We start from the raw sequence: 17,781 nt of genomic DNA, 5'->3' as shown, positions 1-17,781 counted from the left end.
AAAAAGATATACCACTTTGGTTTTAAAGGAATCCAACCAAGGTGGCTTGGGGAAAAAAAAACTGGGAAGCAAAATAAGGAACACGTAAATGAATAGCCTTTTAATTAACAGTTTAGAATTCAGTTTTTAGTTCAGATTTTAGTTGCATATTCACTATGCAAAGAGTTACACATTTCCTCCTAGTTATAGAAAGGTGTGTTGTTGAACACTTCATAAAACATACAGGCAAATTTATCACTAGCCTGTGGTGCTTTATCAGTTATACTTGTCTGCTTGCTAATCAAAGACATTTATCAAAGTTGAGTTTAATGTCATATGTACAAGAACATGTCTGCATAGGTGCAATAAAAACCCACTTGCAGCAGCATCACAGGCACACGGCATTCACAAGAAAAACAAATTAAACAATTTTTACAAGAAAAGAACGTAATGAGAACAAAAGTCTATGTAAAGTGATCATACTGTTGCTGAGCTGTAGTAATTATCAGAAGTAATGTCATACTGTCTCACTTGTACTCAGATGTAGACATAACACTTTTACAAAAGTATTTGTGCCAATTTCCACCATCGCCAGAATCTTCTTAAAAGGTACCAATACTTGGTCCTCCAAGAACTACAATTGATCACGTGATATGGCTTTCTGATTCAGCCCACTGTTACCAATCCATTATGGCTCAGACTGCTTTTAAATATACACATGACATCAGATTCATTCTCCATTTCTGGTGTGTTCATAGTTACCATTATATGATCTGCATGAACTTTTCATTCATCATCTTTGAATTTTGCAATGTAGTTTCTGATCCTACAAATTCTGTCAATTCTTGCCAGGCAACTAATGTACTCTTACAATTTCAACCTCAATCTTTTCACTTTTCTGTTACTGGTCATCCCTGCTTGGGTTTCTTACAATGGAACTCCCTGGCTTTGATCAGAGCTGACAACCTATTTCAATAGAGCTTTGTCTAAACTCTCAAAATGTGGGCAAACTATTCAAGTTTGATTCAAATCCTTCTATGCTGATAGATCCACCAATGTGAACCAGCTGATTGAATGGGCAGTTGTTCTATATTTGAGCAAGTACACCAACCTGTAACTCTCAAAACTCAGAGCCAATCACATGCTTCTTTAAATGCTTAATTACCCAACCTCCCTTTCAGCTACTCCTAATATGCTGGGTAATAGAGATGATAGGATTACATCTAATATTATATATGAGGAAGTGTTCAAACTTGTGACAAACTGCAGGCCATTGCTGGATAAGTGTTCCGGTAATGCCATGGGTGGTAAATAGGAGTTGAAGCTCATCCACGATTTTCTAAAGAGTAATGCAGCTTCCCACCAGTTTGACTTCCAGCCACTTGTAATGCAACTCCATCAAGTTTCAATGAACCAATGTGACACACTCTTGATTCATTGAAAGCAGAGACTGGCCTTCTAAAAAAAAGTTATACACATGCACAAATACAACAACCAGCTACAAAGTATATTTGTATACTTTCTATTTAATGCAGAAAGACAATATGTCTGTTGTGGTAACTGGAAAATCTTCAACTGAGGCAAGCAAAGAATGCAGAGTTATCCAAGTCCATGTCTGATTCCTCATATCAAGATCAGAGGAGAGTTTCTGCGTAAACAAGTGATGCTGAAATGGTATAGTCATTTGTAACAATAAAAATGCTCATCTGCATTGATGGTATGGCAAATTTCAAAGGTGGCCATTTACTAGCAACAGGTAGAAGCTGTTGACCAAGAATTACAGCTAGAGCCTCTTTTCAGTCAGACCACAATGCTCCATGTTTGAGATGTAGGATGCAGGTATTCCTACCCTATTGGCATTATATAACTAAATCACTTTAATTTCATAATTTGAACTTGAATGCTTCATCATGTAGGGACAAGCTGCAAAGCAGAAACATTTCTTGCACATCTTAAAAAGGATGTCTTTTGATACTTGGTCCACATCAACTTAATGTCATTCAAGAGTTGAATGGGTGCAATGCCAGAGCAAGATCAGGTAGGAACTTTGCATAATATTATACCACTATAAAGGAATATTATACTACAGAGTGTAATGCCAAAACATTTGCACAAGTCCTCAGCTTCATACCAGCCCCAACTTTCTCCTTGATCGACAGTGAATTTTGTGCATCTACAAGACCCAGCACATCTTCTGACTACAACACCTTTCTTCACCAATCAAACTTATTGAGTCACAAGAAGAATTGTTCCAGAGTCATGACGGTTGCTTTCTCTGTGGTAGCTACAACTGAAATACCTTCTTGATTCAGGACACCTGCAACTCCCGTTTTATTTGATCTATTGTAGACTGAAATAAATTGAGTCAAGTTGAATCAGAAAACGTGGACTTTCTTTTTCCAATTTTCAGTTGAGAGCCAGCATGCAAAGACCTAGAATTTCTAAAAGAAAACACTGCACCAGACAGCTTCAATTTCATCTTAAATTCCCTCGGACAGGGGTGCTACTTATTTCTGGGCTACATACTAAGCAAGCCTAAATCTATGAGATTGTACAAGTCCAATTGTCTTGCTTGAGGCTGCTGCTGTTGGAAATCTGACCTTTGACTGCCAGAACAGACTAGGTGTCCTTTCTCCCAGGTTTAAAAAAAAGCATGTTCCTAAACAAAAAAAATTGGGAAGCACCTATGGCTCCTTCTGAGGCAGTAGGCCAATTAGTTTGCTTTGGCAGAATTACTAACACACATTCCTGAATGTCGCAAGCTACTATTCTCTGAAGAACTCATTGCTGCATACTCACTATACCAATCATTCCTAGGCTTCTGCCTAGCAATGCAGGAATTAATGTGGTTAAGCAGTGACTGCCTATTTATTATACATGCAGGTAGGTTCCTCACTAAATTCTGCTTTATCAAATCTCTACTTGGTCTACTTGCTGATCAAAGATGGTGGCATATTGTAAAATATCAAGGGTGCTATTCTTTCTCAACAGTATTCATGGAGACCTGCACACTTTTGGGAAAATTTGCGGGTCTGTGCTTTTTAAATTAGTGTTCAACCAAAGAAAAATAATTCTTATTCATTTAATAAAGGCTCCAATGAAGAGATGCATCAACTCAGTTTCTATAAAGCACAATAAATGCAACATACAAAGTTATTAAAATTCATTTATACTCCAGCACTCATTACAAGACCAGAAGACATAGGAGCAGAATTGGGCCATTCGGCCCTTCAAGTCTGCTCCACCATTTGATCATGGCTGATTTATTTTTCGTTCTCAACCCCATTCTTCTGCCTTCTCCCCATAACCTTTTACATCCTTACTAATCAAGAACCTATCAACCTCTGCTTTAAACATACCTAATGACTTGGCCTCCACAGCAGTTTGTGGCAATGAATTCCAGAGATTCACCATCCTCTGGCTAAAGAAATTCTTCCTCATCTGTTCTAAAGGGACATCCTTTTATTCTGAGGCTATGCCCTCTGGTCCTAGACTCTCCCACTACTGGAAACATCCTCTCCACGTCTGCTCTATCCAGGCCTTTCAATGTTTAGTAGGTTTCAATAAGATTCTTCCCCCACCCCACCCATCCTTCTAAACTCCAGTGAGTACAGGCCCAGAGTCATCAAACACTTCTCATACATTAGCCTTTTCATCCCCAGGATCATTCTCATAAATCTTCCCTAAACCCTCTCCAACGCCAGCACATCCTTCCTTAGATATGGGGCCCAAAACTGCTCACAGTACTCCAAATGTGGTCTGACCAACGTCTTATAAAGCCTCAGGATTACATCCTTACTTTTATATTCTAGTCCTCTTGAAATGAATGCTGACACGGCATTTGCCTTCCTTACCACCAACTCAACCCGCAAATTAACCTTCAGGGAATCCTGCACTTGGACTCCCAAGTCCCTTTGTACCTCAGATTTCTGAATTCGCTCCCCGTTTAGAAAATAGTCTACGCCTTTATTCCTTCTACCAAAGTGCATGACCATACACTTCCCTACGTTGTATTCCATCTGCCACTTCTTTGCCCATTGTCCCAATCTGTCCAAGTCTTTCTGCAGACTCCCTCTTCATCAACACTACCTGCTCCTCCACCTATCTTTGTATCATCTGCAAACTCGGCCACAAAGCCATCAATTCTGTCATCCAGATTATTAACATATAATGTGAAAAGTAGTCGACCCAACACCAGCCCCTGCAGAACACCACCAGTCACTGGCAGCCAACCAGAAAAGGCCCCCTTTATTCCCACACTTTACCTTCTGTCAGTCAGCCAACCTTCTATCCATGTAATACCTTTCCTGTAATACCATGGGCTCCCATCTTGTTTGGCAGCCTTATATGTGGCACCTTGTCAAAGGCCTTATGAAAATCCAAGTAAACAACATCCACTGACTCTCCTTTGTCTATCCTACCTGTTACTTCCTCAAAGAATTCTAACAGATTTGTCAGGCAAGATCTTGCCTTCAGCAAACCATGCTGACTTCAGCCTATTTTATCACATGCATCCAAGTACCCCAAAACCGCATCCTTAATAATGGACTAACATCTTACAAACCACTGAAGTCAATCTAACTTGCCTATAATTTCCTATCTTTTGTCTCCCTCCCAGTGGAGTGACATTTGCGATTTTCCAGTCCTCCAGCACCTTTCCTGAATCTAGTAATTCTTGAAAGATCACTACTAATGCCTCCACAATCTCTCCAGCAACCTCTTTCAGAACCCTGGGGTGTAGTCTATCTGGTCCAAATGACTTATCTACCTTCAGACCTTTCAGTTTCCCAAGCACTTTCTCTTTAGTAATAGTGACTATGCTCACTTCTGTCCTGATCTCTCCTGAATTTCTGGCATGTTGCTGGGGTCTTCCACAGTGAAGTCTGACACAAAATACTTACAGTTCATCCACCAGTTCTTTGTTTCATATTACTACCTCTCCAGCATCATTTTCTAGCAGACCAATGTGCATTCTTGCCTCTTATTCTTTATATCCGAAAAAAACTTCGTGTGTTCTTTTATATTATTGGCCAGCTTACCTTCACATTTCATCTTTTCTCCCCTTATTGCTTTTTGTTAAAGAAAGTTATTTTCTGTTGGTTTTTAAAAGCTTCCCAATTATTTAGCTTCCCACTAATTTTTTTTTCGCAATATTGTACGCCCTCTCTTGCTTTTATGCTATCTTTGACTTCCCTTGTTAGCACGGTTGCCTCATCCTCCCTTTGGAATGCTGTATCTTCTTTGGGATGAACTGATCCTGTGGCTTCTAAATTACTCTCAGAAACTCCTGCCATTGCTGCTCTACTGTCATCCCAGTTGGGATCCCCTTCCAATCAACTTTATCCAGCTCCTCTCTCATGCCTCTGTAGTTACCTGTATTCAACTGTAGTACCAATACTACAATATGCCGGAAGCGTGGCGACACTTGCAGGCTGCCCCCTGAACACTCTACGCAAAAGATGCATTTCACTTGTGTTTCAACGTACATGTGACTAATAAAGATCTTATCAATACATCCAATTTTAGCTTCTCCCTCTCAAACTGCAGGGTGAATTCTATCATATTATGATCACTGCCTCTCAAGGGTTCTTTACCTTAACCTTCCTAATCAAATCTCGTTCATTGCACAACAGCAAATTCGGAATTGCCTTTTCCCGCGTGGGCTCGACACAGGCTGTTCTAAAAAGCAATCACAGGCATTCTACGAATTCCTTCTCTTGGGATCCAGTACCAACCTGATTTTCCCAATCAACCTGCATATTGAAATCTCCCATGACCACTGTAACATTGCCATTTTACATGCCTTTTCTATCTCCTGTTGTAATTTGTATGTAAACCCCACATCCTGGCTACTATTCAGAGGCCTGAAAATAATTCCCATCAGGGTCTTTTTTACCTTTGCAGTTTAACTCTACCTACTAGGCAGGCGTGCCTTGCAGTTTCTTAACTCTACCCTTCAAGCAACCCAAGGAGGAGGTTTAAAGGACATCGAGGAGTAAATGTTTCACACAAAAATTAGTTAGCATCTGGAACAAGTTGCCAGAGAAAGATGGCACCAAGAGCAGTAACAATGTTTAAGAGGCATCTTGACAGGTGCTTGAATGAGCAAGGCATAAAGAGATGAAATTAATGCAGACAAGTGAGATTTGCGTAGATGGGCATAATGGTCGACATAGCGGTGGTGGCTGAAGAGGTGTTTCAATGTCGTACAACTTTATGACTATTACTGTGATCCTGGGCCCCTCCCACAGCCCTTGGCCTACATTAGTTTCATCTTTCTTTCTGCTTTGCCCAAATGGCTCTGATCCCATTGTTCCCAGCTTGCAGCCCACCTCCCCCCCATTGACCACAGCACAGGCTACAGTTCCTCAGCCAGCTCAAGGTAGAGATCTTAATCGGGCACAGGGGCCTACAACCAAAATAATTATTGGCACCAGAACCACAATGCCTATTGAGCACATTCTTGGGCAATGTTAAAAAGGCAAGGTTATAATACAACTACGATGACACAAAATGCTAGTTGGGCCACAACCAAGAGTACTGAGATTTGGTCACCGCATTATAGGTAGAATTTGATAGCATCAGAGAGCATATAGAGAAAATTCAAGTGAATATTACTTGGCAGCGAATTCTAACTGCAAGGAAAAACTGGAGACCAAGGGTACAATTAATGGGCTTATACAAAATGCTGATGCATTTTGATAGAGTAGCTTTGTTGGCAGAGTTCAATAACCAGGGGCCACAGATTTAAAGTAACAGGCAGAATTAGAGGGGAAATTGAGACTCAGTACCTGAAAGAACAACAGTACTAGAAATGGACAAACTGAAATACAACAATTTCAGATCCCTATGTTATTACTGATTTGTTCGTAAAACATTTTATAAATGGGACATTTTGAACAGGTTACTTACAGTGAGTGTAAACTTGAACTTCACAGGAAATGCTTCATAGAACACACAGCAATGATCATCACTACCAGTCACAACTCTGTATGGGCGACTTGGCTTAAAAGATACACTGTTTATGATTTTGCTGTGGCCTGCCACAGTCCCAACAGAAGTTCCTGTGTCCCACTGAATGACTGCTGCATGCCTGTAATATTCAAACATGATCAATGATACAGATAATTACATCTCTTATTCAATACAAATACACAACATATAAATGACTTGCTTCTTCATGAAACTGTCCCAGACTTGCACTCCTACCTTTTCTAACATAATCTTTTCAAATGATCTGATAACTAAGAAAAAAATGGCACAACCCAATAAATTATTTCTAGCCCTCCCTCATCACCTATAAACTGCTCTTTAGCAGCATCATTCATGTAAGAGTCAGTTTTAGTGGTTCACTGATGGCATTTCCATCTACAGCACCATGACCTCAAGCTATAATTAACATTAAGTTCTGGATTAGCAAGAACTGTGTCAAAAATAATTAGCATTCATAAAAAAACTTTGCAATTTACCATAAAATTTTCCCCCAGCAGTTCACTCAGGCACATTCTTAACGTCTTGCAAACTCTCAACCAAGCTTCAGATCCTGTTCTCTATAGCCTACAGTTCTCAGTTTTCTCTCTTTACTGTCTTCCAAATGACAGGAGTCATTATCAGATTTAAGGAATTCTAGATCATCAAAAGCAGTACAGCCATAATCATTACAGCCACTTCTCAAAACTCAAGGCTTTAGTCCCAATTCTTCTCCTTTACTAATATTAGCTTCTTTAAGCTCTCCATTCTTGTTAAATCATTACTGTCCCATTTTTGCCAGATGCTCTTTGGACCTCTGCTCCCAATTATAATTTCTTCCTGGCACCAAGGGATCCCTGCTTACTTTCATTCATTAGCACCACACAAACCAATTATATTTCTTGATTTTTGGGACAAGATCCTTCCATTTTAAAAAAAAAGAATAAGGGGAATCAAAACTTCTTCCACCACCCCCCCCACCCCATTTTCATCCCCAAAAGTCAAGTGCCTTACAATATCCAATTTCTAGTTTTGGTTACACTGCATCTCAATCCAAGTAGGGACTGGTAAATCAAGTACATTTCCCTCTAACTTTCATCTTGTAACAAATGCTTTGTGCATTCAAATATTGTATAACTATTTTTTCCCTGAAATGGCTTTAATTGTTGTTATTAAACTGTTTCCTTCTGAAATTCAATTTGATTTTTAACAAAAGATCTAATCTGCTCTACAACCTTCTTTACCAAGAATTTTACATCTACTCTGTAACTTGACTCTGGATTCCTGAATTATCTCTTCCTATAGATAACCTTTAGCCATCCCCGAGTCATATTTTGAAATACTTTCCGCTGCTTCTTTCATATCTATCCCTATAGAAGTTTCTTCAAAAGCTGCTATATTCAGTCTTCAGCCTGATACATCTCCTGTTGCTCATTGTTCAATTATCTCCAAATAAATTTAAATATGTTTTTGTTAAAAGTTATCACAGATGTACTTCATTCCTCCTACTTTGATCTTGCTGTCACGTATGATCATATTGTCATTATGACAATGATCCAACAAAATTCAGAAATGTAAACACACCAAGGCTCACACACTTCAATATAGAAATAAATCAACAATGCCCTTGCACCAATTAATTCATGTAAATGCTTTCAGGCTAAAACTTGCTTTCTGCAAACACTTAGACAGTTGATACGAACAAGTGCCCGGATAAAGTTCCCTTAATAAATATCTTCAATTCCTGCACAAATTTCATGTTGAATACAAACAAGATCACAATTTTAGAAACTTTTCACATTAATTCCCACAAGATCTAAAGGGTTAAAATCCAATTGTCAGATGGTCATTAGGAATCTCCAACAAAACCATCAATAAAGTAGCTAATTGTTCTGACAACCAAATTCAGCTGAAATATGAAGGCACTTTAGTGGCTAATTTCATTATGATACCAACTGAATAGCTGAGTATCTGTAACCACCAAGTCCTTACCAGCTCTGTGCAAGAGCAATGCATGCTATGTTGGCGCTGGAAGCGTGGCAACACTTGCGAGCTTCCCCCAAAACACTCTGCACAAAGACGCATTTCACTGTGTGTTTTGACGTACATGTGCCTAACAAAGATCTCATTGAGTCAGCTTCCACTATTACTCCATTAGTGAGAGTAGACTCCAACGACCCACTGCATGCAAAAGAAAAAAAATCCTCATCTTTTTCCCAGTTCTTTTGCCCTTTATCTTCATTCTACGTCTGCTGCTCCTTGAACCTTCTACTAATGGAAGTTTCTCTCCATCTGTACAGAAGTCATGATTTTATGTACCTCCATCAGATCCCCTTGCACCCTCATCTATTTCTATGAGAACCTCAGTTTCTCTATTCCATCTCTACAGAGGTCCCTTCTTCCCAGAATCATTTTGGCAAATGACTAAGACACCCCTCCAAAGCCTTTACTTCTTTCCTAAAGTGAGCCACAACAGACAATACTCCATTGTGGCCAAACATTCATGAAGTACAAGAACATGGAAGCTATGCCTCCAGTTACAAGTTCACAATCATACATGTTCTCTCAACCATTTACTCAACCTATCACTTTCAACAAACACATTCAGCCCCAGGAGCTTTCTGTACCCTCTTATTTATACTGCCTTTCTCATTCTTCCTACCAAAATGAAACAATTCATGTTTCTCAGCAAACTTTATCTTCCACCCACTGCATCAACCTGCCTATGACTCAGTAAAGGCTATTATGATCCTTGTTACAGATTAAAATGCCAAGTGTTGCCATGTGCAAATCTGGAAATGGTGCCTTGTACAACCAAGTCTAAATTATGTTTATTAATAAAGCAATGGTCTTACTGACCCTAGGGAATACCACTGTATATTTCTCTATCTGAACCTTTCATTAATACTCACCAATTCCCATTACTTAACCAATTTTTCCATCCTCTTATTCCACAGCCTTCAATCTTGATGACAAGACTTCCCACTAGCCATCTTGTAGCTCCTTAGCTACAAAACTATTGTTACTTTAACATATTCATGCTGGCTAATCAAAAAGTGAAAAAAAAATCAAGGTATTTTGCATTTCTAAAATTTAAGCAACTTCTAGAAAGTTTCATGATGAGCAGATATCGTCAAACATTTGTTAAAAGTTAATGTTTATAAAACAATTATCCAGATTCTAGAGGTTTAAAAAGATTGGAGTTCAGAGAATTATATAGCTTACCTATATTACAACAACAGGTATCTCCACCAAACGAAAGGTACTTTTTTTTTGAGAATAGGAAGAGGCAACTTAAAAACAAGTATTCTTGACATACTTCTGCATCAACTAGGTGAATGGTACTAGAACCTGCACCACAGCAGCTCAGGAATGCACTGTCATCTAGTTCTTTTTTTTAAAAAGAAAACTGGGCTTTGTGTAATAATTTTCCATGGTCACACAAAGCAAAATATTACAGAATGACTTGTAGAATAACAATTTCTAATTTAATTATTTTGGGAAGAGGGATTGATTGGACAGATTTGCTATTTTGCAGGAAGTACAATGCAGAATTCAATTCCGTATTTGTACTTGTACGAATTGCCTTATATTCTACAAGTAAGATTAATTTATAGTTGCACTACAAACTACTATTATACAGCATAACCATTTAATTAAGTGATAACAGGAACAATTTTCTGGAAGAAAATCAATTAAAACTGGGAATTTTAAAGTATTAACTTTGATTGCTAATTGCAAAAAAGATGAGGTTTCAGAAGTCCCCAGGTTACAAATGATACAAAAATGATTTAAAGTAATAGGTCCTGAAAGCGTGGGAATTTGAATTTTACCAACTGACAATAGGATTATATACATGTCTTGATTATTAGGAGATTAAGTGTATCACTCACTAAGTGTTAGTTTAAAAACACGTGGTTTTACTAGCGGAGTGTGCTACCTTACTTCAATATCCAACGTGGGCACAGTCTAGAAAAAGGATCCAAATTGACCCTATTAATACATGACTTGTGGAGTAGCATAAAGGGAGCAAAATACTGCAGATGCTGTCCAAATGCAAACAAAATGCTGGATATACACTCAGCTGGTCAGGCAGTAGCTCTGGAGTCAAATTACAAGGATTATGGAAATTAAAAATACACTAAATTTTTTTTAAAAGTACCTGAAAAATATGCCCATCTGCAGTTCTATGTTTTCCTGAAAACTACAGTTCCCCATTTTGTACAGCAGAATTCATAACAAATTTATCAAATTGCTTTCTACAGGATGAGATTGAGGAGGAAAACATCTCTATTTAAATCATACATCAATAGTACATACATTTAATATACACTACTGGCACTAAAATGCAGCAGAAAATTGTAGAGTCAAATAATTCAGTTTTCTCTTCTCTTTATAAATGCAAGAATAAAGCATCTTATCCTATCCATTGATAACTTACATCTCCTTGCCTTCTCCAGCAATTGCAACCTTTTGACTATCTGCAGACCAACAAATATCTTTGATTGTGCCAACAAAGGGCTGGTATTCGTTTTTGAGTGCATGTTCCTTCTGGGTAGTATCCCAAATGCGAACTTTTCCAGAAACATCTGTCATAATAGAAAAACAAGATTCCTAAATTTAGGCAGAGGAAAAAGTAAGTATTTTTTTTGCCTAAAGTAATACTAACAGTCATAAAACCTATACTTCAACATTAAATTAAGTTTAAATTTAAACATAACATTAAACTCATACTTAAACATGAAACTGAATGTCAGGTCTCTAGTTGCCACACTTTGATATTGCAACCATTGGTGATCAGGAAACCAAGCACAGAGAAAAGCTATTAGCCTGATTACGGTCATTCGACGGCCAAGTTCCAAAGGAAAGACTGTAGAAACCTGTGCTTTTCAGCATGCAAAAGGGCCCTGGAAGGATCTGCATGATAGTTGAGGGAATGAAACAGTTAAATGTAGATCGAATTAAATTTAATTCAGAGCATGTTCAGAGAAAATTGTGATTTAGATGAGTAAAATTCTATATTGCTCAAAGTATTTCTTCGCAAAGGAAGATGATGAAACAGACCCAGTTGTGGCCACAGCAGAAAAAGCCCTTAATATATGGATGTTCTAATAGGGCCCAAAATCTTCAGGAGGTTGAAAGGCTGCTCTCACCTGTAACTGTCCTGTGATCAAATTTCAAATTCATCTTTGATCATAGGATAATTACAGATAAGGACAGCCATTCTAATTTATTCAGAAGATATTTACTTAGCAAATTAAAAGCACTAGTTTTCAACACATAGATCTATCAAGCATAGTTCTTAGTCTTATGAGAACTTAAGATGATCCAGCATTTTCACGTGCCTGCCAATCTGCTGAGGAAGCTCAATTTTAAGATCTTTCAGCTCTGTTTCTACAACAAGCTCATATTTTTGTATATATTCAATGAGGTAGTTTATTTAGCAAGTGTTTTTTTACTTTAAAAAATTCCTTTGCTTGGAGAAAGTACGATACGAGTACAGGATGTTAAGCAGGCCATCAAATAGGAGCACAAAGTTACAGAATGGTCCAAGAAATGTAGTGATATTGAGACTAAAATTACCCCAACATATCGATTGGGATAACTTTAAAAGAGTAATGAAAGGGAGCACTTCCAGAAATTCACACCCAATCAGTAAGGTGTCAACCTAATAAATGAAAAAACATAGATGAATGCGCTTTTGGGGAATTAGTTGAGCCAGGTGGGAGCTGCAAATCATAAAAAGGTTTAGATTAACAATATAAAGAGGCAAGAAAAATATCTAAAGTACAACTTAACTGGAAGTTCAGAGTAGTAAAGTAGAACTTAGCTCACTGAGGTGAGAAGGAATCTAGACAGGATAAAGTGGAGTCAAATTTCATTGTATAAACTGTAACACAGTAATGAACAACTTTTGAAGAGATACTTCATGGACAGGCTAGATGCATTTCCACAGAGGGAACCAAAGCTGCCCAGATAGATGATAAAACCAAGAAGAATAAAAAGCAAACCAGGTTGCATCTAGTGGCCTAACAAAGTAAATAATGATGGGCAAAGAGAATGATATTTAACATAGAGGAACCCAAGTCTTTCAAAAGCATGTAAATAGTAAGTGGAAAGCAGCAGTGACCGGTTTGGAGCAAGGGCAGTAATTTATACATTGATGCAAAAGACATAGTTAGAATACTAAATTAGTACTTTACATCAGTCTTTACCAAGAGGATGCTGTCAAAATCTTAGCAAAGAAGACATAGGAAATTTAAGATACAATTCCTCTAACAGCTTTGGTCTGAAGCCAAACTCAAAACCCAAAGTACAATGGCTACATGCACCCATGGAAATATGGAATCTTAATACTGGAAACAAATTATTCAGAATCAACAAAACAAAATGATACAATTGTATCAAACGTTCAAACTGTTCTGCTATCTGTGAACAACAATCCACACAGAATGCACTAATGGCTGGTAGTGGGTTTATAGTAAACCACTGTTCAGCTGAAGAGTTTACAGAAGTGCATTCTGCACTTCTGAGCCTGTACATTTCAGCATAGATGTCAGGAATGTGCTGGTTTTAGATGTGTGCACACCATAAGTCCTTAAGCTGCTGATCCAATGGGCAAGAAACAGTTTGTATTGGGCCCATCAGCTTTACTGACACACCTTCATTTAAAATGCAAATTTAGGCAAGAATATTTCAGTAATATATTCTCAATTAACAGCAGTTTCTTGTATTTATAAATAACTCTAATTGTTTTATTTAATTCCCCCATCTCAATTCTTTCAAGTCTCTTTGCATAGAGGCCTTCACTATGACATAAAAATATTTAAAACTGATCAATTAAATGTTTATCAGGGAAGAATAGAATGGTAATGAAAAAATAGTTCAACAATAACTGTCTAAGCTATGAACTTTTCTTCAAAGCACGTTTCAGCATTAAAAAATACTTCTCAAAATAAATTGTACTCATTTAAAATGGCCGACGCTTGATATACAGTAGCAAAAGAAAAATTGTTGGATAATGCAATCACAGGAGACAAAAATCTAATTGACATACCTCCTGAAGCAATGTAAAATCCACTGGGTGCATACTGGGCAACCTGAACTTGACGAGCATGCTCAGTGTATATATCTGCAATTCCTGGATTCTGAAACCAGAAGTGGTTTTTAAAACAAATATTCCAATGCTTTTTAAAATGTGCATTTAAATCAAAATGAATAAATAAAAAATACATTACATCGATGTTCCTTATGATGACACTTTTGTTATTGGTGTAAAGAAAGTTGATTCCTTTAGGATCACCTCCAATGACTTTTGAGACACCTCTTTCCACTTGAGGGAGGCATGCAAACACTTTGCCTGTTGAAAACCAAGAGATTAAAACAAGAATGTGAAAACTTAACTGCAATTTTCAAGTCAGCATTTTACCAGATATGTCAAGGTCCCACGAAAAGAGATTATAAATTTAGCAAACATTGAGAAAGCTAGGCTGAGGACAAGCTTGTATTCGAGCATGCTCAGTGTATACTCAGTTACTTGGTATTCAAATCCAGCTCAATTCAAGATATCAAGTACTCCTAGAACAACTGGTTAAGTGAATTATATAGGAATAAGGGCAGCAATGTTATAACAGGCAACTTCTTTCAAATACAATGCAAGGATAAAACACTATTTCTTTAAAAATCCTTGTTGCGGAAGTGTTTGCCTGATGGCCTTGGCAACATTCCTCCTCAGCCGATACGACAAAGAGATTTTGGCTCACTTAAAAAAAATACTCAGACACCTCACTGGATGAAGTACTGGAAAACTGTCAATACAAGCTGCCATGCAAATGGTTCCTTCATTCTTTATTGATTTGAGTAAAGAGTTCTGGAGTCATGCAAGCTCAGATCTTAACATAAGGTCACTTTCCTCAATTTATTTTTGAAACTAGATATTGAACCTTCTGCCTCAGTGCTGAGAGATCAGGGTCTATTCTAGAATTGCAAGCAGAGCCTTTACCACCACTCGTGCAAATAACAATAATGCTGCATTGCCTGAGCATTTCTTTCAGACAAGTTAAAACAAGGTCACACCTGTCATCTCACGTACTATTCAAAAAAATTCTCCAAATCAACATTTATCCCTCTTTCAGCAACTAAAAATAAGTTGTTTCATTCAGTGTTGTTTGTAAGAATCTGCAATGCTTAAGTTTGCAGGCTTTCATCTGTTACACCAGTGGTCACAACTCAAAAGCAGTTCATTGGTTGCAAAGTTTGCCTGTTGTCAAAGTTGTGGTCACTACATAAATGCAATGTCCTCCCTCCCCTCACCCCCATACAATTTAAGTGAAGCCCAATACATGAGAACACATAATACATATAAACCCTTGAATAGGAAAGATTTCTTGTGGATGAACAAGCACTTCCTTCAAACAATGACATCCGGATCAAACCTTTGAACTTTTCAAACTACACAAAGGAAGCTTGGTTACCAGCTCAGCATTATTGCAGTTATAACGGAAGGAATTAGTTGACAAGTTCAAAAGGCATGGCATCATGTTATTCCTCTATCTTCCCACAGTTGTCACTCTAATATACTAAACTTGTACAATGACTACACCACTACCTAAGACAGCTGTTTAATATCCCCTATATTTGTAGAGGTTACCCAATGAGGTCAGTAATTGGACAGTAACTAGAATTATAATACGTTTAGTCAGATCCCATTTTGTGGAAAATACTTTTTACTTATTGATCCATGAACAATAATGAGATAACAAACATTTTTAAGCCAGTGGCATTTCTGCTGAGTCTCAGTAATTTTACATATATATATAAAAAATGTTTATGATTATGTAGTACTTTACTGTTTGTTTACTAGACACCAGCTTGCATTAAAATGAAAATTCTTTCTAAAAGAACTTACAATTATTAAACAGACATTTAAGTTGTAGTTTCCCTTAGTTTCAGATATCTTGCATTACCTTTAGTATGCCAAATAAGGTAGTAAACATGTATGAGAAATCTATACTGCCTACTAACAGAAGCGATGTTTTATACGCACAAGTAACCCAAAGAGAAGGACCTACATTGGAATATAAAGTAACTCGCCCAGTGAATGGATAGATAACTCAGCAGTTTAAAAAAGCTTTAGGTTCGAGTGTGTTTTTATTTTGGTGGAATTGTTCTTGGATTAGAGAGCTTATTATCGAGATAATTTTATATATGCAAGTGTATTACGAATACAAAATCTAATGTACTTAAAATAAATGCGCGAAAGAAGCAAAGCGGATCAGAAAAATGTGCACGTATATACAAACTGGCTCTAACGCGTGCATAATGTCGAAGTTTTAAAACAAAACGCTAGGAGCTTTCAGAGGAAAGACTCTTAAATTATCCGAATGAATCATTAAAATATGCAACTATTTTTCGTGAGGCGTATCCTTTTCGAGTTTTCAAAAAACAGACACAAAAAAGGGAAGAACACTTGTTAACTCCGTAATTCCACCATACAGATCTTCGAATTTGCTGACCAATTCCCCTTTAAAAAAAACACGTCTTTTTATATGATTATTTCAGAATTGGCAGCATCGCAACGTAATGACAAGAATGCAACTGTCAAGTTTGAACCAGTTTAACGGGAGGGGTAGGGAGGGAGTAAAGGAATGAGAAAAAGGAACCAAGAAACCCCGAATGGGAACGGAAGGGCGAGGCCCTTTTTTCCCTCCCCCCCTTGCACATCTCGTACTCTCGAGTGCCGGGCCTCAGACTGGCACGGCTGGGTCTGGGCAGCGTTCCCCACCCTCTGCTCCGGAGTCACCGGCTGCAAGGGGGGGGGGGGGGGAAGAGGAGACCGTTTGCTCCGTTTGCTCCATTTGCTTCCCTCCCTCCCTCTGTCGGTCGGTCCTGCTGCTCCCCGCCCGTGCAAACACTCACTCGACTGGTAAGGCATCGCGCCCAGATCAGCCGCGCGCCGGCCCGGAACACAGCGGAAGGAATGAGCAGCGCGAGCCGCCGCTGACGCACTCGATCACCCAGCAACGGCCGGTCCACGCAGCCCCTCGCCTCGCCTCGCCTCGCCGCCCGGCCCGACCCGGCCTTCTCTCCCTGCAGGTTCACAGAGTGGAGGCGAGTGCACACCAGAGAGAAAAAAAATCCCGGAAACAAGCGCTCCGGCGGCTCCCTCGTCGCTTTGACCATATATAGTCAAAGCCGCTCGATTCGCCGTGGCTGCGAGGCGCCGTAGCCCCACCGCCAACATCCGCCTCCTCCATCGTCCGAGTGGTGACGTCAGCACGCACCTCGGTCAGGTGGACGGGCCGCGCTGAGTGGGCGTCCGCCTGGGGTCAGGTTAGCTCAAGGTGTGTTGCTGCTTTGCACGGCGATGATTAGGCGGTTGGGAATCCACCCGTGTCTCCAAGCGCTCCCTGCATTGTATGGAAGAACTTCTTACAAAGTGACCACAAGCGGTGGAGACTCGATTGCTAACTTAGTGTAGTAAATTCTGCTTTTCACGTCAGCATAATTACACTGAGAAGGAAACATTTGAGGTGAGTGGTTAAAAACTGGTTAGTGTTGTTTTGGAAATAAAGGAGAGAGGCAGTGAGGCTGTAGCAGAGCTGTTGCCAAAAGTTAGGGCCCAGATAGCTGAAGGCAATGGGAGTGCAAATATACTAGGGCTGCACCGAATTCCGCAGTTCAAGGTACACGTAATTCTGAGGATTGGAAGGCAGTAAAGAGAGTTACAGGAGCAGGGGGAACAAAAAGGAATTTAAGCATTAGGTGAGAGTTTTATAATCAAGGTTTTGGCAGAATAGAATTTAGTATATAAGAAATTTTATTGATGCACCA

The 17,781-nt window shown here is 38.8% G+C and overlaps 1 protein-coding gene across 1 annotated transcript in view; it reads right to left on the bottom strand.

Moving 5' to 3' along the window:
- wdr1 (WD repeat domain 1) overlaps positions 1 to 17,185 on the bottom strand; it is a 45,788-nt gene extending 28,603 nt beyond the window's left edge. The window contains exons 1-5 of the mRNA XM_052037542.1: positions 16,867 to 17,185; positions 14,187 to 14,308; positions 14,006 to 14,096; positions 11,390 to 11,537; positions 6,892 to 7,072 (exon numbers count right to left, since the gene is read on the bottom strand). Of these exons, the coding sequence (XP_051893502.1) occupies positions 6,892 to 7,072; positions 11,390 to 11,537; positions 14,006 to 14,096; positions 14,187 to 14,308; positions 16,867 to 16,882 (558 nt within the window). The 5' untranslated portion in view covers positions 16,883 to 17,185. The remainder of the gene's footprint in view (positions 1 to 6,891; positions 7,073 to 11,389; positions 11,538 to 14,005; positions 14,097 to 14,186; positions 14,309 to 16,866) is intronic.
- Positions 17,186 to 17,781: the final 596 nt, after the last annotated feature.

Source organism: Pristis pectinata, chromosome 2 (genome assembly GCF_009764475.1).
Source record: "Pristis pectinata isolate sPriPec2 chromosome 2, sPriPec2.1.pri, whole genome shotgun sequence".
NCBI lineage: Eukaryota > Metazoa > Chordata > Chondrichthyes > Rhinopristiformes > Pristidae > Pristis > Pristis pectinata.
This window is presented reverse-complemented; position numbering and strand designations above follow the sequence as displayed.